Genomic DNA, 24,825 nt, shown 5'->3' with positions numbered 1-24,825 from the left:
TCCCAGGATGTTTTGGTCTACACAAGTTCCTCGGTCTACAGCCTAATGCCAAAGGTCTCGGTAAAAGCCTAGTAAAAGCCTAGATAATGCTAATGCTAACCTCCAAACAAAAGACATAACATTCCCCCTATCATATCAGCAACTTACTCGTTCATCTAAGTCATCTTTGAAGACTTCTTTAACAAAACAGGGATGTGGCGTCAACATTCCTAAGACCTTATGGGAGTTTAGACAAGATAGTTAAGGTAAAATGTATTGACCTCTTTTAAGGATTCGTCGTGAATCTTTTTCTCATTTATATCAACATCAAAAATATTATGATTACATTTTCTTTAATTACGCCTATCTACTTATTTGAGGTCTAGATTTTAATCATAAAGTAAAATACTGCAACTATTGACCAAATTTTGGGGGATAGTTTTCAAAGTTTTTGAACTTGAGATCTGGCAGATATACAGAAACAACTGTGGAATGCACTAATAATATGAGAGAGAGAGAGAGAGAGAGAGAGAGAGAGAGAGAGAGAGAGAGAATATGAAGAAAATTGACACGAATTGATGAAGGTAATGTCGAGAGGATAGAAAAACCTTTCAACAATCAAATTTCTTAATATTGCAATCTCTCTCTCTCTCTCTCTCTCTCTCTCTCTCTCTCTCTCTCTCTCTCTCTCTCTCTCTCTCTCTCTCTTTCCAAGAACAATATCCTCAGCAGTAGTTCCGGGAAGCAGGTGGCTCAACCTAAAGGTTACAATAAAAGTTTCATCAACGAATCAGCCGTGTAAAAGTCACAACCCATCTTATCCAGTGAAAAGACCATCACTGTATATAAAAAAAAAAGAGAGATGAACATTAAAAAACTATAGTTTCTGCTTAACAAGTACCTCACTGAGTAACTAAAAGAATAAAATGCCTGACAATCCCGATAGTAATTCAGGTGAAACATTTCAATTGGTTGCCGAATTCATTACTGGTGATAACCCAGTGATTTAGGGTTTATACTATTATCCAGAGCTACGAGATGAAACAAGCATATTAAAACTACCATGCATTATCTCTATCCATTCAGATTTACCAAAACTTGATTAAATGCTTAGCCAGGTAATAATCTCTTATAGATGCACCACAAACAAAAGTATTTAGGTAAAAGTGTCGATTTTTAAGAAAATAAAATGTCATTCTATTCGGTGTAACATTTACGCGTGGTGGCTCTAGAAAATACAACAAAATAAAATCGATGATATTGATTAGTACTGTCTACACATCAAGAAATATTTACTGAAAATCGTGACAATCTCTATATACATAATCAATGAAATTGGTGTTCTGAAGTCTTCGTGTTTATAATCACTACATAAATACAAACAATCTGTCCTAAACAGCTATATCCAAAGGGTCTTATTTTTTACAATAATGTGTGAGAGAGCATGTAAAAGAAAGAGTAGTGAACCGAGTAAGCTAGTCAATGTGCAATTTACGAACATGACGCAAAAAAAAAAAAAAAAAAAAAAAGCGTTTGTCGTCTGTTACTGCGGATGATATACAAAATACGATTGTACTTCGGCTCGGTTCGGTTCGGTGGAGATTGCCTTACCCAAGGTATATAGAATAAGGTCACTCTATATACCTTGGCCTTACCATTATGTAAGACACGGGTTCTCGCCTTCGGCAGCCCATAAATATTGATACTTAGACATACTGCGTTAATACTATTACCCACTGAAGAAAAATATCTTACCAATCAAATGATATGAACAATTACAACGATTACTGAGTACAAAAGATTACAGTTATCTTATTAGGTTAAAAGATGAAAATCTGCTAAAAGACTACACTATCTTAAGAGATTAGAAGATCAAAACAGCTTAAAAGATTATAGTATCGTAAGAGAATAAAAGATCAAAACAGACAAAGTCTAAGCTGTCTTAAGAATGATTCGAAAATAATGTTCCATTTAGGCTAGAGTAAACGCCATTTAGCAACAAATTAAATGTTATAAAGGATTTGGAAAAAAAAAGAGATAAAATTACAAAACCACCATCGAATAAGCAGTCACGTGAGGTAAAGGAATCAATAGCGAATATGGAGATCTAGAAGCGCTGTGAAAATGGGCCAGGCGATGCACATGACACAGCAGTAGTCAGAGAGAGCATTATGCTTCTTTGATATCATACCATTCTAAAACAAACCTTAAATTTCACGCTAGGAACATTTGCGCAATCATGTCATACGACATAAACTATCCGCTTAATAGAACATCTAAGGTCATTTCAATTATAGTTTTCTTTTAGGAAACGTAAGCCTTGATTCGCTAACACATATCTTAACAGGGGGCGTAGCTAGAGCTTTGAGTACCATGGGGCTGAGTTAGTAACGAGATCTCCCCTTTTCCTTACCCTGATGAGTTAGTGGTAATTTACTTACATGATTTTATTATCTGACCTTGCTTTGGAGGACATCACCCTCTCTCTTAGCGGGGTGCATTTTAAAAAGGACCCTCCTCCCCCAATAGTTACGCCGCTACATGTCTACATGCATGTACACCTTATATCTATGTCTACGTGTGAAATTAACGTATCAGTATTCCCGTACAAAAATATGTTTACTTACATAAGCACTAGCATTCTAAACACTGATACCAAGCTGTTGTCCAAAACAGGAAATGGTATTTTTCCCCGATCATATTTCCTCTTGAAAAGCTTAACAATTATTCCATAATATCAGCTGATGATAAAGGTCCTCTTACCACCAACAACATTTCTGAAGCATTACGTAGGAAGTTAGTTTTAGTGAAGCGAACCCTTAATTCATGTAATAAAATATTTATCATTTCATCAAAATTATAGATCAAAACTAAACATAACTCTTTTCTGGTTCATGATGACTTAAGCTGAAAATAATAATTATCTAAACATAAGGAGTACTTTCAATAATCAAGGTGGTTTAAATTGATTCAGATGCATGAATATTTCTTCCACTCGCACAAGACATACAGAGAGAGAGAGAGAGAGAGAGAGAGAGAGAGAGAGAGAGAGAGAGTATTTGATTGATTTAAAAGTAGTCTGGTATCGTAACGCCAAAGGTCATTGCCACCGATAACATTTATGTAAAACAGTTGCTCAAAATTCTATGAATTTGAAAATACCATAAATGAAATTAGATAAAAGCAGTAATATTGGTCAAATCATCGATAGAATACCAGCTTCTAAAACTATTCTAATAATGCCACCGACATTATATGCTACATCCTCTACGAGAATCCTGGCAAAAATCTACTTAGCATCCTTACAATAAACCTCAGAAAGTTGTCAATATCTAAGATCCCGAAACTGGGGTATTCGACCAACAATGACTCGCAGTCAAGAGGACTAAAAGATTTAGCTGAACGGTTGGAGATTGCGTCCCATCAAGAATATATGAGTCAGGTGAGTATATCCAATATGTAACTGGCACAGTGTTCTTTCCCAACGTCTGGCCATACTTCCATACGTCCAAAGAACTATAGGCTAACACTCATGAACTTTTTTTTTCATTAACCAAATCCTATAATTTCGCCATATTTCTCAAATTGGGGCCTTAATTTATGTTTTAAATCACTTTACAAAGTAGGTTATCTCATTAGAAGTAGTTTAAATGCAGTTTGCTTTGCTAGTCGATCTGCCTCCTCATTGCCCTGTACTCTAACAAGAACTGGAACCAGACATAATTTTGCTAGCAATCTTCTGCTCTTAATAATGAGAAATCACTGGAAGATTTTCACAAGTTATTAGTTATTGATTTTAGACTCGGAGAAGCTGGGTCAAATTAGTGACAGTTTGGAAGGGTGTGTGACAGAAGAAAGGTGAATTAATGTGGGTAAGAGTAAGATTATGAGATACATGAGAAGGGAGGTTGGTGCTAGGTTGAATGTCATGTTCAATGGAGAGTTACTTGAGGAAGTAGATCAGTTTAAGTACTTGGGGTTCGTTGTTGTTGCAAATAATGAAGTGGAAGCAGATGTAAATCAGAGAGTGAATGAAGGATGTAAAGTGTTAGGGGCAGTGAAGGGAATGATAGAGAATAGAAGGTTAGGAATGAATGTAAAAAGAGTTTTGTATGAGAAAGTGGTTGTACCAACTGTGATGTATGGATCGGAGTTGTGTGGTATGAAAGTGACGCAGGGACAGAAATTGAAGGCATTTGAGATGAAGTGTCTGAGGAGTATGACTGTTGTATCTCGATTAGATAAGGTTAGGAACGTAGTAGTGAGGGTGAGATCGGGTGTAAGAAATTAATTAGCAGCTAGAGTGGATATGAATGTGTTGAGGTAGTTTTGGCCATGTAGAGAGAATGGAAAATGCCCGTTTGCTGAAGAAGGTGATGAATGCAAGAGTTCATAGGAGAAGTACAAGAGGAAGGCCAAGGTTTGGCTTGATGGGTGGAGTGAAGAAAGCCGTGGGTGACATGAGGAGAGATGTGAGAGAGGCAAAAGAGTAGGCTAGAAATAACAATGAATAGTGAGAGAGCGATTGTGACAGTTCCGATAAGCCCTGCTGCTTTCTCTGGTCGCCGCTGAGGTAGCAACAGGAGAGGTTTTAACATATGAAGCTTCATCATGGTGGATAATGGGGGAGGGTGGTCTGTTGCACCCTAGAAGTACCAACCACACTCGGCTGAATCCTCGTCAGGTCGGGAGGAACGAAGAGAAGAAAGATGCCCTTGTTTTTTATATGTCGGCTACCCTTCAGAATTAGGAGAAGTGCCATAGTAGATAGAATAGATTTGTTATTTGAATTAAAACCTCAAAGTGCTTGCAAAACAATCTTTGAATCATGGAACAATGTAAAGTTACCTTTTACATGGTTGCTATTTTCTCAGAAGCAGTTAAAATTGCATATATTTCTGGTACAAAAAATAAAGCTAAAAGAGAAAAAATATCTCTACCATAGTATCCTCTGCTAAAAACTTCAAATCCAACGTCAGTACAGGGTTTGGATTCATCAGTGAAAGTGAAACTAGAATTACTATGCTCTCCAGTATGTTCCATATAAATTGAATATGCCTCTAATGTAATCTGTTATATTTAAAAGCTTTCAAGTACTTAAAAACTACCGTTGGCAAATATCAGGGATGGGTAACTGGTGTCTTCCAGTATAGTACTCAATTTCTAGTTATATTAGAATTCTTCAATAGCTGTGTCAACCTAAACTTATAAGATAAGTGTTTAGGATATACTTCATAACAAAGAAATGTCACTCCTAGCGGACTCAAAAGCTAAAGATTTTGGAAACCTCTATAATCTGTACTAATATCCAATAATGCAAGACCGTCAAGAAAAATCCATAGGTAGCTCACAAACATCATCCAAGAGGCTAGGAATAGTCAGCTACTACTAGTGTAATGCCGTCATGGTGCCCTAAATCCAAAACTTTCAACTTGGTTGGGGTAACTGAGGAACATATTTCACACCTATTTATGTGCCCAAAGATGTTCGAGCTGATACTTATTTTTCGGAGACTTTAAATGTGAAGACCTTGTCAACCTATGATCAGAAACAAATCCTAAAATACGGGTCTCCTATACAAATTGGTTCAATTGGCCTTTGCTAAATATATATGAATGAGGATGGACTGCTTTTAAAAAGCAGAAATGTAAAATAAAACTGTTGCTTATAAAAAAAATTGAAGTCATTCATATCAGCCCAGTTGATGAGTTTTTTAGCTGTCAGTGGAATTTTCCTAGAACGAACCATTGACATATTAAATCCAGAAGATAATATGGATATATTTTCTATGCAATAGGTGTTTGGAGGCTCTCTAAAGGGATGATAAAAAAATACAATTTACAATTCAATTAGAATAAACTCTTTCCTGACTCTTTTTGTTAAACCTATCATTTCCACCAACCTTAACTTGAAAACAATGAGCTAAAGAAGTCTGAATAAATAAAGTTAGAATCATGGACTTCTTTAAGGATTACATTTCTCTAAGCAGAGCTGCACGCCTTTTCACCTGGCTTTTATTGGAGACAACTTCCTTGACTCCTTGACTTCCAGAATCCAGGGAAGAAAAAGAGCAGAACCTTCCCGTTTGATTGATTGATTCGGAGTTTTCTGACAAAATTATGTGTACACATCAGAGAAAATAACAAATTGTTGATGGAATTTATATTTTGCATAGATATGTAAACCAGATTCCTTTAAATCAATCGCCTCCCCTTAACCAACACTCCTAGTCCTGAGACCAAAGTAAAAAGTGGCACGCTGGCGTCCCCTTCTCCACCTATTGTGATCTTACTGCCTTGTTAACAAGACAACAGCTATTTGATCTTGCACTGAAGTGCCCTTGGGTTTCTTAGCTAACAAAATGCAAATTTCTTTCTTTGAATTTTTATTTTCATCAGTAAGATGCCTGCGATATCTAGTCACTGTAGTTCCCACAACCATTAAGGTACTTGTTGCTGGGAATACACCTACGGATTTAGGTATGGAATCTATCCCTTCAGTATGTAAGGTCAATAACATCCTTAACTTTCTGGAATTCTTTATTAACTTCGGAAATTTTTATTGGTTCACCTTTGTGAACGTTGTATTAGTGGAATTCAATGCTCGTGTAGATTAGCTTCCTTTGTATTAATAAACCCAATAACCTATTTTCTTCCAGATGGTTCCTGGTTCCTAATTGTTCACTCCGCAAAATAAGTTTGCGCGAATCTATCGCCTTATAGATAAGTGCAAAGCTTCTAAGCTTATTCTTATTATTGTAATAAAGCTTATTTTACCTGTACCATAGATGAATTAATAATGAAATTCTCAATATTTACTTTTCTCCCATTCTACCTTGAAATCGGATAGGATATCACCTTGCTATCATGAAGTGATGCTACTAGCCAAAATATTACCCCTACAAGGGTTGTCTGCTATTAGAACCGTTGGAGAAGCTCATGAATCAATTCGGTCATATCATTATATGACAAATCATCAGGAATTATAAATAAAGAGAACGCACATATATCTCATTCCAAGGTTGACTTGTATTGCCACCACTTGAACAGAAGTATGTAAATTAACCATATTCTGAAGATCAAATAAAATACTTTCACCAAGGAATCCTCTTTTTGGATCATATGGAGTCTTATTACGTATATATTCCTTAAGACAAAGTATGTTATTATCCAGCCTGCTTTCCTGCAAAGAAGTAATAACTGGTGAAGGTCTATGAATTATGAAAGTTCAAGTTCTTTATGTTTTCCACCAGATCTTGATAATTCAATTTGAGACATTTAGTGAGAATTATCTATTTTCTGAAAGACTCCCTGGATCAGACCTTCCTATTAAGCCTCTTTTGATTTATCGTTTGATATTGTATTGTTCAAATTTGGTCTTGAAATGTTGGGCTTGAGTCCATTACCTTGTGTTTCTTTTCTTGGATGCTTGGTGAGTTACCTCGTGCATTTCTACAACAAATCCAAGGTAATTAAAGAAACTTTTAGGCCCATCACCACCTTTGTGGATATGAATCACTCCACCGACACAACTGGATAAAAGAGCATTATATCTGTTTGGTGTATTTACTTTTTATTTGTTGGATATTGGAGAAATTGTTGAAGATTTCTCTCTCTCTCTCTCTCTCTCTCTCTCTCTCTCTCGCTCTCTCTCCTCTCTCTCTCTCTCTCTCTCTCTCTCCGAGAGATGGAAAGCTACCAGTAGTTGTATCACTCACCTTCATCTCTAGAACACGTCGTAGCGCTATGCTTGGTGGAGTCTCACCTATACCAGGTCAAGATGTTGTTTAAGAGAGTGTTATTTTTTTGAGGGGTGACCGGGGCGGGGGGGTGTGGCGGCCAATAGAAGGTTACCTTAATCACAATGGGTACTGACAAAACCTAGTGATTTGATATATCTGTATCAGGATTTTTTCCTCAAAGGACAATTTCATCCTGTGGAATGGTTGTTTTAATTTGCTGGAAATCTTTCAAACTCGCTGTGATAGTGTAAGTTTTGGCTTTATTCAAAATTATCTCTCTGTATATAAACAGCTATGTGCTTAATATTAGATTTGTTAAATGATCTTTCTTTCTTATATTATTGGCACTACCAGTTTCTTGGTTTATGATTCATATTACAGTTCAAACATCTCGCTGAGAGAGAGAGAGAGAGAGAGAGAGAGAGAGAGAGAGTATGCAACAAAATTGCAGGGAATAATAAACATTCGAATAAAATCGATGGGTGAGGGTATATACAATATGAAGAGAGAGTGAGAATAAACAATAACAAGGGATTATAAAAATTATAGTGAATTATTTGATGAGGGAATATGTTCAAAGAGAACCTAATAAACAACATTCTTGTACACGTAACTCAGCTGTGAAAGAGACAATACCATTTATGGAAAAATTAGCATAGAACGAGAAATGGTGAAATTGAAAAACAAAACTTGATAAGATAACCTGAGAAATAAGGAAGAGGTCTAGGATTACGTAGGCAACATTAAAATGTCATTATTTTATCAATTTTTAGTACGAAAGGATTGAGCTTCCAAAAGTTTCTTTTTATAAGATTATATATAAAATATTATTTTAGCCGATTTATGCGCCTACTTTAGGATCCGTTCAAATAGTATCAATAAGTTTCTTCTGCAAATGAAAATGTAATAGAACGTTATTTTATCATTCATTGGAACGCTCATTCAGAACTCGGGAATGCGTTTAGACTACAGTTTTGAGGTTAGGTGTTACCAGATGCTACGGCGGACTCATTTTCATTTCACGATTTGCTGTAATTTTTTTAGGTATGCCACATACCTAAAAAATTACAGCAAATCGTGAAATGAAAATGAGTCCGCCGTAGCATCTGGTAACACCTAACCTCAAAACTGTAGTCTAAACGCATTCCCGAGTTCTGAATGAGCGTTCCAATGAATGATAACTCGCCCTGAGGGCCGAGTCAGTGGGTCCTGGGCTGAGTGAAACAACGCCAAATGGGGTCGTCTGTGGCCACGGCGAAAGTGCCGCTTGCGGAAGGCTCTTCTGAGGACGGGACTTCCACTCATGTTAGGAAACAGCGCGGACACTTTTTCTTGATGATGACGCAAAATTAATTTAGTAATTTCATGTCGTAAAGACCAGAGAAAACATTCATTAGCGTTCAGATTAAATCCACAATTTATTTAGAACCGGTTTCCGTGAGAGATTCTTGAGATCTATAGAGAGATTATTTTATTTTATTTTAGTACCTTATAGACTTTGTATTGAGAATCTCAACTGACAATAATGATGGGAAAAGGAATAAAACGATTTTGCTAACGCTTAATGTGAATAGTTGAAAATATCTAAAATTGGAAGCCCAGTGCTCGTCATACCGGATAACAATTCTTGTCGAGATAATTACGAAAGTAATCATTTCAAAACAAAAATTAACTCAGCTCGATATTTTTTGTCTTACTCCACCCAAGCATTACTGTGAACGAGAGTGCAAGTCCTTAAAATTTTCAAAAGTCCATCGTGATTTATAACAGATTTTTGAAATCAACAGTTTCTAAATAATTTCGCAGAGTATAAGTGTCCATACAACTAAGCGTACACACACGATCAAATGCGTAGGCTAAATGGTCATACAAATAGGCTAAGGAAGACTTGACGAATGATTGCTCAAGCGAGGGATTGAGGGTTATCCTTCACATTCATCTTCAATTTTATATTCAAAACTTTAGTCACGTGTAGTGAGAGAATGTACCCAGGTAGGTCCATTTCATCCCGGGACAACTTCTTCAATATAATAGATGTATTTTCCAGTTTATTTTTAATTCAGTGTCTAGATTCTTGTATTTTGAAATTTGATACAACCTGTTAAAGTTGACGAAGTTTTAATACATTCATTCTTTACTGATTTTTCCTTTTTGCGTCTTTTACTTAATAAGGTATAAGGATGTTCCAGAGTAAGGCACGTTTAGAATACTTTAGCAGAAAATTCGATATGTTGCTGTTTCTCGGAATAGAATGAGTAGGGGGGAAAATCAAACTTTCAAAATTATTTTTTCTTTCACTTTTGATTACTGAAAACTGTATAATCAATAAAACACTGATGTGCCAACCCATGACAAACCACATACGAAATCATTAGGATTACCTAACCAACTACCTAATCTAAGTTCAACAAGAAAATGTGAGCCATCTTTCCTTTATTACATAATGACTTTAATTACATCATTTATTATCATGGTAATTTGGGACCTAACCATTTAGTTACGCCTTGCGTCCTTAGAAGAAACGCAAAAGTTAACAGCAATAGAACTGAACCATAACATCTGCAACCCTTCAGAAAGTAAGACTGGCAAAGGAAACTTGCATCTGAAAAAAATGTAGCGACAGGAAATACGAATAAATCCTATGCATGGAATAAATTAGGGTTATAATATACCTATTGAGATTTGGTGTGAAACATTCAATAAAAATGTATCAACAGGAAATACGAATAAATCATATGAGTGGAATAAATTAGGGTTGTAATATGGATATTGAGATTAGCTGTGAAACATATGCAATGAAAATGTATCAATAGGAAATACGAATAGATAATATACATAGATTAAATCAAGGTTGTAATATTGCGATTTAGATTGGCTGCGTAACCTGTGCAATATAGTATTTGATATTGCCACGATTGCTATTTGAGAGTTTGTTAATTAAACGTTGGAACTTGAAATACTTAGTAATGATAAATTCAAAGGGAGTGGGAAATAGCATCTATGATAATGACATGACAAATTCATAGTAAGAGACAATAAACCCAAATAATATTGGTGAAGAAATTTAAATCGGTTCATGGAAGGCAATAACTTTCGCAAACGGCAATTTGAACTTGGAGTTTAGTCCTCGAAAAATTGTAAAAAAGAACGTGATTTTCACTTTTATAGATTACCTGGTACCTCTGGCCAGGCCCGTGGTAATGTAAAGCACATGCTGCATTCGGCTAATAATGATACTTAAGCAAAATGGTAATAAGCTACTGGGAAATATCTACAAAATAAATTAATTAAGAAGCAAAAATATCCGTAAATCTCGAGCATCGCAGCTGAATAAAAGGAATTATGCAATGGAGGAAGTTATTGAAACATGTTACTTGGAAATAGCAATCAAACAGAAACAACTACATGAAATTAGAAATATTAAAGAAATTAACGAATGCTCCAAAAACCAATCTGGAGGAAACTATAATGCATGAGGTAAGTATACTCAAGTTGAATATGTAAAAGGGGACAACATAAAACATAATCGTTAAAAAGTAGATTATAATCTTTTCAAAATCATATTGTTGACTCTGTACGCAAATGTATTATTAATCAAAGGAAAACAAGCATTAACTTCCTAAGTTCCGGAGTAGGGAAAAGCTTGCAGTTTTTTTTTTTTTTTGGGGGGGGGGGGCGGTGGGGGGTGGTGGTGGAGGGGTGGGGTGGGGTGGTGGTGGAGGGGTGGGGGTGGGGGGTGGGGGTGGGGGGGGACAGCTTAGAATGTTTTTACTGCCTGCCGTTACTAACAAGGAGTTCTAGATTTCATAAGCAAAACCTTTGACTTACATTCAATAAAGGATATGTATAACAAATGTTTTTATCCTACAAATATTGCAAATAACGTCATGGTATAAAAGAAATAGAATATTCATCAGAACCATAAAAAATGTGATTATGTTCAGTACTCTTAAATATGAATTACAAATGAAAACAAGTATAGGGGAAATGATTATTATTGAAAATATTATTATTTCAGTTATCAAAATCATTATCATTAACAATATTAAAATGATTGAAATCATCATCATTTCAATTACTAATATCATAATTACTATCATTATTGGAATTATAATCATTATACAAATAAGTGTAATTATTTAATATCAAAACCATTATTATTGAAATTATGAAAATTACCCGTACTATTATTATTTAATTACTAAAATTATTATTATTATTATTATTATTATTATTATTATTATTAAAATCATGCGAAAATTAAATTATTATGAAAATAATTAAAGTTATTACCATGATTAAAATTATACTAAAAATACTAAACGTAAGTTTAAGCATGGTGCAATAAGATAAGGTAAGGTACTGCGAAGGTTGCAGGAAGATCCTATGTGTCCTGGGTGCAGAGTGCTCCTAAGCCTAATTATTGCTTTTTTTGTCTTCGTAGTAATAATAATGAATATTATGTTGATTTTCTCGCGAACTTAACCGTAAAATATAATCTTGATATTGGAAAAGGAATACAAAAGAAAAGTCAAGTGTGCTTCATTTACATTTTTATTTTCGGAAAGACTGGGCAAAATTATCATAAAGAAGGCTAATATTACATTTTGTCACTCTATGAACGTGTGTTTTTGTACGATTATTTGTTCAGAGAGAGAGAGAGAGAGAGAGAGAGAGAGAGAGAGAGAGAGAGAGAGAGAGAGAGAGAGAGAGAGAGAGAGAGAGAGAGAGAGAGACGTTTAGTAAGATATATGGCGGAGAATGAAAAAAGAGAAGAAACAGCATCTTACGATAAGAAATATAATCAACGATGATTCACAGGAAAAGGACAATTGCTTAAATTTGAATGGCAGAATAGGGTTCAGAGATAACAATGTACGTGTATGATGTAAATCATCTTTACTGTGAAGAACTTAGCGAAGAGTGAAGAAAAAGGCGTCACAGTAATCATATGGAGAAGAAGAATAAATGAAAATAAGTAGATACTATTATTTAGGAGAGAAAATATAAGATTTAATGTTCCAAGTGTGGAAGAAAATGGACAAGAAACTTAAAGAAGTAGTTTTGAAAAGTAAAGGTGGGACGTTAAAAAGGCAAAAATCTACACTTACAACTGTCCCTAACTCTGGAAGTACTCTCAAGTGTAGTGTAAAAAGATAGTGTAAAAAGTCCATATTTCAGAAGAATTTGTCCATTTTCAATTATCTTATTATCTTAAACTATGGCATATGGCGGTTTGATAAGATTATCAAATGTATTATGGTCTTATTCAAGACAGAGTGGTGCTGGCATAGCCCTTGGCCTTAGACATACAAAAACTGTTAGCCCAGTCCAAGATTCATTGCAAGGTACCGGTACCGGTAAATCTGTATGATAATATTGTACTTCATAGTATTTCGGAAATGTAATTGGAATGAATATAGGTTTATACACATAGATACACTATATATATATATATATATATATATATATATATATATATATATATATATATATATATATATATATATATATATATGTGTGTGTGTGTGTATGTGTGTGTGTGTATGTGTGTGTATAACGGCTCCTCACTTATCCATCCTCTTAGTGGAATAGACTGGGTAAAGTCTATTGGGGGTGAAGATATCTATGGTTATCTCCGGATACGTCACTGATTATACACGTTATCTTCGAATAGTCGTTCCGGGGGTTAGAATCCCGTGATTCCTGACGGTAATTCTCTTGTAATATCACTCGCAGAAATATTATACAGTAGGAAGCAGCCGGAGGGAACTTCCATCAGGACGACATGGCTCGAGCCCAAAAATAGATTTTTCCTACATCAAAATCCTTTATATATATATCTGGTTACAAGTCAGTTCAGGCATGAAAGAGGAAATTTTATCCCATTTTACTACCGGAATCAAAACAGATATGACCTAACCTAGAATACCTCCAGTTTACTGTAATACCCCTCCAAACCTGACCTAGGTTTATTGGTTCACTGAATTTTTGTCCGCCAAAATATTCGCCTACTCGGCTAACGCGTGTAGCGCAACATATACCACTTACCAGAATAAAGGAGCAATGAGATAATGTTTATTTGCGACCAAAGTGAGACAAAGTGGAGCATAGACCGGAAAGTGAATAATTAGTGTTAGTTCGTTGACTAACATAGCCTACATTAATACACTAATTAGGATGTTTAACGACAGATACGGATTGAAAGGATTCTCATTTTTTATGCAAGTCGTAGGCCTGGTGAACCAAAAATTTATACATATACCAGACTCTTTACACGATCTTGTTCTTTTCAGACTTTTCCATGTAACTTTCCTTGAAATGCTCTGTTGTTGTGTAAAAGAATAGTTTTCTTACTTGATCTGAGTACAGTATTAATTAGAAGACATCTTTATAATTTTAGAAATATGGATTTCTGGTTGTTATCATCATAGAAAATACATGAAAATACACAAGTAACACTTCATTTTCTCCAATAGGGTTATTGGTTACTTTTGCAATTTTACCCGCTGATATTGTGATAGTGTGTATTGCCCCACCCCCTCCAATGGGCAAGCTAAAATGCCTTTTGTCAGGTTAGGTAGTGAATCTTAGGTTTGTATGATTTTTTTAGGCATATGTTATTCATTTCAGGTGCCTTTTATGACTTGAAAATTATGGGTTTACCATAATTGCCATCACTAAAATTGTTCATGTATACCAGGAATTCATTGTTTTCTCTGGAAAGATTTTAGGTTATTTCTGCAATTCTACCCCTTTATTTTCCTTTAATAATGGAACTCAACATTATTGTGGAAGAGGAAGGGGTTGGGACAAAGCCCCTCCCTGATAAGTAAAGACAAGTTTATTCATGATTAGGTAAGGTGAATGTACCTTAGGTTAGTACTGTACTCATGCTTTTTAAATATTAAACTTAGCCGGTGAATATATATATAGCTTACGTCTCCGACGGTCGACAGATTCCAAAAACTCGCGAGCGATCGCCATGAAGGTTGCTGGGTGTGCCCACCAGCGCCGACTATCGGCCAGATACCGCATATACTTCTCCACAAGTTCAGTTCTTCTCTGTCGGTGGTAGTGACAGCATTGGTTCCGCTCGCGCTTAACCTCAAGTTTCTACCAATTGGTGAAGTACTTGTTCATGGTTTTATTGCTTTCGCTGTGTTGGTTATCTTCGATAAAACTCTTGAATCCCTTTTTTGATTATTGTTGCTGAACTTGGCTTTCTTTTTGGACTTTCCTTGAAATTTTCACAATGGCTGACCCTTCTCCTGTCTATCGTAAATGTGCGAAAGACTGTAATAAACGTCTTCCTAAAGCTTCCATCGATCCTCATACTATTTGTGTTAATTGCCGAGGTAAATCTTGTCAATTAGGGGATCGATGTGAGGAATGTATTATTTTATCTGAATTCGAGTGGTTGGAGTATGATAAATATACTCGGAAACTCGAAAGAGATAGGGTGAGAAGAAGCTCTTCTAGATCTCTAGAATTTTCCTCTTCCCATACCCCTGAACCTAATCCTTCTCCTGTAGTGGTAGTTTCAGAACCCCCTATTGGCACTAATGAACCTTCTATGCGTGATATGTTATTGGCCATTCAAGCGTTGGGTGAGAAGGTCGAATCGTTGGCCTCGGACAGAAATCAGCTTATGTCTGACGTTAAAATTTTAAAGGGTCAAAGTGATAAAGTGAAAAGTGAAACAAATGTGTTTAGTGTTTTGCCGAAGGGTTTGTCTGTTCGTGCTTGTCTAGTCCGAGACCTCTTTCAAGCTCCCCTGCCCCAGGGAGAAGGAATGTCGTAGGACTTAAGGGAGTGAGAGGTGTAAACCAACGTACAGACGTTCCCTCTAAGGTATCAGACGTTGCTCTTCAAGCACGTCCTTACCATAAGACGGGAGAAACGAAGTTCTCCTCGTCTTCCGATGATTCGTCTCATAAGAAACCTTGGCGTAAGGTTTCAAGACCTTTGAAACGCAAGTCGGTCCCTTCAGGACAGGTCCAGCGTCCTGGCTGTAGTCATTGGGACAGCTCCGACCGTATTCAGTCATCGGATGATTGTTCTCCTGTTAAGCGCAAACGTGACATTGAGTTCGAGGGTCCCGTTCGGTGCGATGACTTGCATGCGCAGACGTTGCCGACGTCACGGTCCGTTTCGAGTCCTGTTGACCCTAAGTTGAGTGTCTTACAAGACATGCAGTTAAAACTTTCATCCTTAATGGAAGTTTATGATCATGTCCAGGTTCGTAAGGAACCTTTGCTTGCGGTTCGTCAGTCCGGCAAGCGTGATTCAGGTCTTCAACCTCCTAAGCGAGATTTGTCTCGTCGTTCTGACGTTATCGCTAATGTCAGTGGTGCTGTTAAACGTGATTCTGATCGTGTTCCTCGTCAGTCGCGTCAGTCACGTCAGTCACGTGACGTTGAACTTCAGTTTCCGCAGTCACAGTGTGACTTTGAGCTGCAGTCGCCACAGTCCCGACGTGACGTTCATCGGCCGACTCCGTTGCCCCGACGTGATGTCGACCGTCAGTCGCCGCATTCTCTTGTTGACTCTCAACCTCAAGACCTTCAGTCTTTGCAGTCTCGACGTGACGTCGTCCCCTCGACTTTTGCTGCAGCTCCTTTGCATATTGATGTGGCCTGTCAAGCTTTGCCGCCTCGGCATGCTGTGTTTTCCCTGTGTCGCAAGACTTTACCTTTGTCGGAGGATGTTCCTTCGGATAAGGAAGTTGATGATCCCCTTCCTGCTGATGTGCCTTTGGGGATCCATTCAGATGGGGAGGAGCCTAGGGTTGTCCAGCAATCCCTTGACTTTAAAAAGATTATGCTTATCTTTAGGGATGTTTTTCCCGATCATTTTGTTACTGCGGCTCCACGTTCGCCGCCGTCTGAATTTACTTTAGGCATGACTTCATCGACTCCGTCGTTTACGAAGTTGGTTCTCTCTCGCTCTTCTAAGAGAGCCTTGCGTTTGTTGGGAGACTGGTTAGTAACCAGGAGAGGTTTAGGGAAGTCTTCTTTTGCCTTTCCCCCTTTCAAATTGGCTTCTCGTGCGAGCGTCTGGTATGACACGGGAGAAGTTCTCTGCTTGGGAGTGCCTGCCTCTGCCCAGGGAGACTTCTCAAGCCTTGTAGACTCTCCTTGTCGTCTAGCCATGAGACGCTCGAAGGTTTGCTGGTCCTCCACAGATCTGGATCATCTCCTTAAAGGAATTTTCCGTGCCTTCGAGGTTTTTAATTTTTTGGATTGGTCCCTGGGAGCCTTAAGTAAGAAGGTCTCTTCATTGGACAATGATGTCTCTATTCAGATAATGTCTTGCATGGACAAGGCAATAAGGGATGGCTCTAATGAACTGGCGGCTACATTCACAGCAGGAGTTCTTAAGAAGAGAGAAACTCTGTGTTCTTTTCTTTCTGCAGGGGTTACTCCCTGTCAGAAGTCAGAATTTCTTTTTGCTCCCTTATCTTCTACTTTGTTCCCTCAACATCTTATTAGAGATATCGCGGCATCTCTTGTTCAGAAGGACACGCACGATTTAGTGGCCAAGACTGCTTGTAAGGTTTTGCCTTCTTCTTCTCATGTCAGCAGACCCAAGTTTGACACGCCAGCGGCGAGATTTATCCCGCCTTTTCGTGGCAGAGCCCCCAGTAGGGGAAGCTCTCGTTCCGATAGCAAACGAGGTAAGAAGAGAGGATCCAAATCCCCACGTGGCAGAGTCTGACTGCCCACGTCCTCAGACAGCGGTAGGGGCCAGATTGACCAACTTCTGGCAGGCCTGGGTGAAGAGGGGTGCAGACCGGGAGTCTGTTTTGTTGCTGAAGGAGGGTTACAAAATTCCTTTTGTACGAAGACCCCCGCTAGTGAAAGTTCCGATAGACCTCTCTCCCAGGTATCGAGAGGAGACAAAGAGACTGGCGTTGCATCTTCAAGTTTCTCTGTTGTTGGAGAAGGGGGCGGTGGTGAAAGTCTCGGACCTTCAATCCCCAGGTTTTTACAACCGTCTCTTCCTGGTTCCGAAGAACACAGGAGGTTGGAGGCCAGTGCTGGATGTAAGTGCTCTCAACGTGTTTGCTGTAAAAACAAAATTCACGATGGAGACCACCAAATCCGTTTTAGCAGCGGTCAGAAAGGGCGACTGGATGGTCTCTCTCGACCTGCAGGATGCGTACTTCCGCATTCCGATACATCCAAACTCTCAACATTATCTGAGGTTTGTGTACAGGAAGGTGGTGTATCAATTCTGAGCACTGTGCTTCGGCCTCAGCCCTGCTCCTCTTGTTTTTACAAGGCTCATGCAGAATGTAGCAAAGTTCCTACATTTGTCGGGGATCAGAGGCTCCCTTTATTTGGATGACTGGTTACTCAGGGCGTCGTCCCTTCATCGCTGTCTGGAGGACCTCAAATGGACTTTGGACCTGGCCAAAGAGTTAGGTCTCCTGGTGAACATGGATAAGTCGCAACTGACTCCATCCCAGACCATTCTTTATTTGGGGATGGAGATACAGAGTCGAGTTTTTCGGGCTTTTCCGTCTTCCACCAGGATGGAGCAGGCTTTGCTCAAAGTCCGTCTCTTGCAAGAGAAAAGCAGTTTCTCTGTGAGAGTTTGGATGAGTCTCCTAGGGACTCTTTCGTCGCTGGAGCAGTTTATCTCTCTAGGGAGACTCAACCTGCGCCCTCTCCAGTTTCACCTAAACCACCATTGGGACAAGGAGAAGGGTTTAGAGACGATCTCGATTCCAATCTCCGATTCAGTCAAGACTTGTCTAGCTTGGTGGGACAGCAACATAAGACTTCGCGAAGGTCTTTCTCTTGCAATCAAGAATCCAAACTATGTGTTGTTTTCAGACGCATCGGATTTGGGTTGGGGAGCGACACTGGACAATCTGGAGTGCTCGGGTCTTTGGTCCACAGACCAGAGGAGTCTTCACATAAACTGCAAAGAGCTTTTAGCAGTCCATCTAGCGTTAAGGAGTTTCGAGAGTCTGGTTCGAAACAAGGTAGTGGAGGTGAATGCAGACAATACCACGGCCTTGGCATACTGTACATCTCGAAGCAAGGGGGCACTCACTCCCACTCCCTTTTCGTCATCGCAAGGGACCTTCTCACTTGGTCAAAAGATCGAAACATCTCTCTTTTGACGAGATTCGTCCAAGGGGAGTTGAATGTCTTAGCGGACTGTCTCAGCCGAAGAGGACAGGTGATTCCTACGGAGTGGACGCTGCACAAGGATGTGTGCGAAAGACTATGGATGACTTGGGGTCGACCCACCATCGATCTCTTTGCGACCTCTTTGACAAAGAGGCTCCCGACTTATTGCTTTCCTGTTCCAGATCCAGAGGCGGCCCACATAGACGCGTTCCTTCTGGACTGGTCTCACCTAGACATCAAGATCCTAAACAAGGTGCTTCAGAAGTTCGCCTCTCACGAAGGGACCAGGTTGACGTTGGTTGCTCCCCTCTGGCCCACGAGAGAGTGGTTCTCAGAGGTACTTCTATAGCTAGTAGACATTTCAAGAAGTCTACCGTTGCGGATGGATCTCCTGCATCAGCCTTACGTAAAGAGATTTCATCAAAGCCTCCCCGCGCTTCGTTTAACTGCCTTCAGACTATCGAAAGACTCTCTAGAGCTCGAGGGTTTTCGAAGGAGGCAGCTAGAGCGATCGCGAGGGCTAGAAGATCCTCTACCATCAGGATTTATCAATCTAAATGGGAGGTTTGTTCCAACACCTAGACTTACCTCGAACTACTTTCTTAGGAGTTACCTGGAATCTCCTCTTAACCGACCAGAGTTTTGTGTAGTCTACCCTACCTCCGTTTTCTATGGAGGACTAACCCAGGAGTAAGGAGAACGTGCCCTGAGGGTAGACCTGAGCTAGGTCGGCGTTAGCTTGGGTCTCGCTCGTCAGTAAGTTCTCTGGTCGCGTCGTGATACCATCACGCCGCTCTCATTCTCTTTCGACCCTTTGTGTCCCGACTCGTGTGTCCCACGTGATTACCGCGTGGTATCTCTGTGCTTTTCCCTTGTGTTCTCGCGTATTCAGTCCCTTCCCTTGTGTTTCCCAAGTGAATTCCTTGTTTATTCCCTTCGTGCCTGTGTCTTGTGGTTGTGTTGCGATGGAGCAGATCCGCCGTTGTCCTGGGCCTAGAGCCGGAAAGTCGTGTGGAGCGTTCCTTTCCAAGCCAGAAGTGGACCCTCATTCCCTTTGCTCTTCCTGTAGAGGCAGAGTGTGTTCGCCGTCGGATACGTGCGATGAGTGTGTTAACTGGAATGAGATCCAGTGGGTGCGTTATGGCACGAAAAAGAAGAAATCATCGAAACGTTCTCCCAGGAAGTCAAGCATCTCTTCATCGTTACCGTCGCCAGGTGGACGGTCCGACGGGGCTTCTGTCTCTTCTTCCCCTACCCAGGGTAGGGGACGAGGTAAGTCTGTTGCGGGGAAAGTGCCGAGGGCTCTTCCCCAGGAGTCTAATTTTTATGATGTGGGGGTTGCTGGGCCTTCTCAGGCTAGTGGGGAGCCTGATAGTGCTGTGTCTGGGGGTTCTGGAAACTCTGCCCTTGTGATTGGGGGGCACGTCTCCTCCGACGACCCCATGTGGAGTAGTAACGCTGTACCTGTCTCTTCGCCCGCTTCTTGGGCCTGTGTTTCAGGTACTTCAGCAGCTGGTAGCGTCCAGGAGAAATTAGACTCTACGGTAGGTGAGCCCTTCGGGTGGAGGCTCCCTAAAACGCCAGGTAGGTCCCCGTTGCGGATGGAAGAGGGCCTGGATACCTGGTTCCCAAGTGTAGTGCGACCGACCTCCTTTCCAGCTCCTCTGATGGCGGTTCCGGATTCCTTTCTACAACCCTCGACCTCTGGAACTCAACAGGTCGCGAAGACCTCCGTGGCCCCCGCTCCCGTCCGTCGTTCGGGTTGTACAGTATCGTCGGGTTCTTCGGAGGGAGGTTCTTCGGTCTCTTCTGAAGGTGAAGCGAGGAGGAGGCGCCGACGGCGGAGGGAGCTGTCCAGGAGCAGGCGTTCCTGCTCAGGGTCCCACTTGAGATACAGTAGGAAACAATCCAGGTCACCGCGGAGGAAATACAGGAAGAGTAGGTCCCCCGATGGTGAATGGGTCTTCGTTCCCCGCAGGAGCGATTTTCAACGTTCCCCTAGCCGACGGTCCAGGGATTATTCGCCACGAAGGCCCTCGACCAGCCGCAAGTATGACCCTCACAGGGAGCAATGCGAGAAGGCCTCTTCAGACAGGCGTAAGACCGCGAAGCTTCCGACTCAACCCGCCCAGCGGGGGGAGCCGTGCCTTCGGACGGGCAGCTGGACAACTTGTCCCTGAGAAACCGTTTCGTGTTCTTTGCTATTTCCGTCCTCTTGGCTTTGGGGAGGCATAGCGTATGGGAGCGTAGGTCCCATTGTAATCCCAGCCATTGAAACTTGGTCTCTGGGACCAGGCGGGATTTGTCTAGGTTGACCTGAAACCCTAACTGTCGAAGGAAGGTGAGAACCTTGTTCGTTGCCGTGAGGCAGTTCTTGACGTTGTCTGCCCAGACGAGCCAGTCGTCCAGATAAGCCACTATTTGAATCCCTTGGATTCGAAGTTCTTGAATTACTGTCTCTGCTAGTTTGGTGAAGATCCTGGGCGCTATGTTGAGTCCGAATGGCATCACTTTGAACACATAGGCCTGTTTGCCTAGATTGAAGCCTAGGAAAGGACGAAAGTGCCTTGCTATTGGAACGTGATAGTAGGCATCGGTAAGATCTATAGAGGTGGTGACGGCCCCACGGGGAAGTAAGGTCCGCACCTGAGAGACGGTTAGCATGTGGAACTTGTCGCAACGAATGAAGGAGTTCAGACGGGACAGGTCTAGGATCACTCTTCGTTTGTCTGAGCCTTTCTTTGGCACGCTGAACAAGCGACCTTGAAATTTTAAGCGATGGACTCTTTGGATTGCGTTCTTCTGCAAACGATCTTAGTTCCTCCGTTGGAAGTTGGTAAAAACTGGTCGGTGGAGGGGGCCCTTTTATCCAGCTCCACCCCAGACCTTTGGAAATTATGCTGGAAGCCCAATTGTTGAACTTCCAACGGGCTCGAAAGACGTAAAGTCTCCCTCCCACCTGAAGATTTTCAATGGGCTGAGGATGGCTTGCCTCCTCTGCCTCCGCGGAATGCCTTACCTCGGTTGAAACCCTTTCCACCACCTCTGTTACGAAAGGCACCTCTGGCGCCAGAGCCTCTGCGTTGGTAGCCTTGGAAGGAACCTAGGGACTCGTAGGTGGGGTTAAAGGCAGGGGAGGTAGCATAAGATGTCGATGCTACCTGTGCCTGAGGGACCAACACGTACTGATGTTGAGGTTGTCCCTTCGAAGTAGAAGGTTGGGGTTGTGCAAGCTGAAGAGGCTGTCTGTTCTGGGAGGAATGGAAGGGTCTCAACCTCTTCCTGCCTCGGGCAGAGGCGCCAACTGGTTCGAACTTCCGCTTGGGGACTAGACCCCATCTAACTTTGAGGCTCTGGTTGACCCGAGCTGCCTCGCTGAGCACAAAGTTTACTAAGTCCTCTGGGAAGAGATCCGGGCCCCAGACCGGGGCTTTGATGAGCCTATTAGGCTCATGCCTGATGGTAGCCTCGGCTAACACGTGTCTCCGGCAACGGAATCTAGCGTTGAGGAACTCAAACGCATCAACTAGTAAGGTCTGTAGGAGGGATTTGGTAAGAACTTTGAAGAGGGATTCCTCCTCATAGGTGTTGGCGGTCATCTCGGCCAAAGTGGCTGAATTAATAGATCTACTCAGCCTGCACCGGGCCTCGAACTCAAGGCGGATTAGTGATTACGGGAGCTTGGGGAGGTGTTCGCTGAACTGTGTGGAAGCACAGTCAGCACTCAGTTTGCCTGCCGTGAAAGTGGCCGGGGCGTTACGCCAGCACTCGTGGTCACCTGGAAAGAGGAGGGAAGTCAAGTCTGTCTCCCGGAGCTGAGGCAGAGGCTTTTCTTCCTTGGCGGACTGATAAGCAATATCCATGATCTTAGTGACGCATGGAGTAGGGGTTTGTTCATCAACCACAAACATGGTATAAGAACTCTTGTGGGGCGTGAGCATTGTGTTCACACAATCCCACTCGTTTAATGCCCGGACCAAGGTAGACTGGGCCTGTTCCTTGGGATAGATGACTGTCTCCCTAGGGACTTTATCCAAGCGGATCAGAGCCTCTTCGGTCAGACGGGCGAAGCCGGGGAAGGGGAATTGGAGTCCCGGCGGGTAGAACTCATAGTCCTCGATAGGCCATCTTCCAGGGGTTGTTTTTGGTGAATGGTGGGAGCTTGGAAGCGTCGGGGATGGGGTATTGCTGCTGTTGTGGCAGCCCCGAACGCATGAGGCCTTGCACCAGGCTCTCATTGTTGGAGATCCTCTCAGTGAGGGATGACATCATGGACCCGATCTGGGAAAGAAGTTCCTTAGAAAAGGCTTTCGGGTCGAAGGGTTCCGCCGGAGCGGGAACGGGTGCCGGCGGGGATACCGGACCCTGAGGGGCCGAAGATGCGGCGGCGGAGTCTTGGGGGACTCTAGCGGATGAAGTCTTAACCGACTTCGGGGATTTTGAAGACTTACGAGTCTTGAACAAAGGCTTACGGTGAGCCTTAACCTTCGGGGTAACTGGGCGGGGCTTGAAATCAGCCCCGGAGGTCCCCGGGAAGCCCTGAAAAGAAGAATGAGCTGAATTAGTAGAAGAAAAAGTCGGGCTAAGGAGAGGAATCTTAGCCCGGGACCCACCTGCCTCACCACCTACATTTGGTTCGTCAAGAGCCATTGGTTCTATATCTAAGTTGAGGGTAGCGACGTTTTCAGTAATAGTCCCGCCCGTCTCCTCCTGGCCCGGGGCTAAGAGCAGGGACTCTATCTTCTCAATAATGGGGTCCGCCACATCCTTGGGGACCGCAGCCGATGTAAGGCTGTTTCGCCTTTACATTGCGGGCGAACCCGCCGATCCAGACCTTGAGGGTCGCCAGGGCTGAGGTCTTAGCCGGCTGGGAGCTCTGAAAGAGAATAGATTATTACTGAAGGTAAGCGGTTTCCACAAGAGAAATAAAATAAGAAAGTTTATGAGTCTCTTTGCGAAATAAGGCCACCAAAAATGACAAAGGTTAAGACAATGTAAGTCTAAGATTAACCGTAATTCCACTTACCGAGTCTGAGGTGAGCGTGGAAGCGAGCTTATAACAAACGACACAATTGTCCGGGTGCCAGACGGCCAATCCATCCACAAGGATAGCACAGTGGGCGTGTGACCGACAAACGTCGTGGCCACAGGGTTGGTGAAGGGCCGCCGAACAAGCTGTAATCGCACAGCGTACCGTCTGTAAAATAAAGATACATAAGTATCCCGTAGGTAAGCAAGAGGAGCCCGGGGGCTCCGGGAGCTTAAACTACACTGTTATAGCAGTGGGTAAAACATTCTTAAGCTGTAAGGGCGATAAAGCCCCGGGAGCTTAAACTACACTGTTATAGCAGTGGGTGAAACATTCTTAAGCCGTAAGGGCGATAAAGCTAGAGGAGCCCGGGAGCTCCGGGAGCTAATATACACCACTATAGCAGTGGGTAAACTATTCTTAAGCCGTAAGGGCGATAAAGCACTTAATATGTAACAGCTTAATAGATAACAGAATAAGTCAATCCGTAACAATGATCATATGAGGGGGAACAGTCGAGTAATAGAATCTATATATAAGATTAATCGTCAAATGGTTAGGGATATAGGTTGGTTCTGGAGAGACAACTGAGAGAGCCCGGGGCTTGTATTAACCTACCGGGGTAGGCGGGACTAAGGGGAAGGGTTTCGGGAGTCATAGACTCACCGACGGGCTCAGAACCTTGACCAAAACTCGTCAAAATAACTAGGTCCGGAAGCTATGAACGGGGATCTCGTAGATAAAATTATTAACATCAAGTGGGGTCCGTGAAGTGCGGAACGCCACACGGGTAGGGTGAAGGGAGGGATCCCATAAAAGGTCCGTGGGGTGCGGAACCGGGAGGTAGCATCCAGGAATAATATGTGTATATAAGACATGGAACCCAAACCATAGCAGAAATCCCTCCCGCCTCTTAAACGCTTGTGAAG

General features: G+C 41.6%; 2 protein-coding genes across 2 annotated transcripts in view; both read left to right on the top strand.

Annotated features, from left to right (window-relative positions):
* Nucleotides 1-3,865: 3,865 nt before the first annotated feature.
* Nucleotides 3,866-6,655, top strand: LOC137655273 (uncharacterized). Its single transcript, XM_068389159.1, has 2 exons — nt 3,866-4,225; nt 6,638-6,655. Exons 1-2 carry the CDS (start codon nt 3,866-3,868, stop codon nt 6,653-6,655), a joined length of 378 nt encoding a protein of 125 aa, XP_068245260.1.
* A 6,115-nt stretch (nt 6,656-12,770) lies between these two features.
* LOC137655729 (pentatricopeptide repeat-containing protein 2, mitochondrial-like) overlaps nt 12,771-24,825 on the top strand; it is a 264,814-nt gene continuing 252,759 nt past the window's right edge. The window contains exon 1 of the mRNA XM_068389759.1: nt 12,771-13,068. Coding sequence (XP_068245860.1) covers nt 12,942-13,068 — 127 coding nt within the window. The 5' untranslated portion in view covers nt 12,771-12,941. The remainder of the gene's footprint in view (nt 13,069-24,825) is intronic.

Source organism: Palaemon carinicauda, chromosome 16 (assembly GCF_036898095.1).
Source record: "Palaemon carinicauda isolate YSFRI2023 chromosome 16, ASM3689809v2, whole genome shotgun sequence".
Taxonomy (NCBI): Eukaryota; Metazoa; Arthropoda; class Malacostraca; order Decapoda; family Palaemonidae; genus Palaemon; species Palaemon carinicauda.
The sequence above is the reverse complement of the archived record's forward strand: the minus strand, read 5'-3'. Positions and strand labels throughout refer to the sequence as shown.

What these genes read in the sequence shown, in the direction of transcription:
- LOC137655273 (XM_068389159.1), top strand. Translation starts at nt 3,866, where the DNA reads ATGAGATACATGAGAAGGGAGGTTGGTGCTAGGTTGAATGTCATGTTC.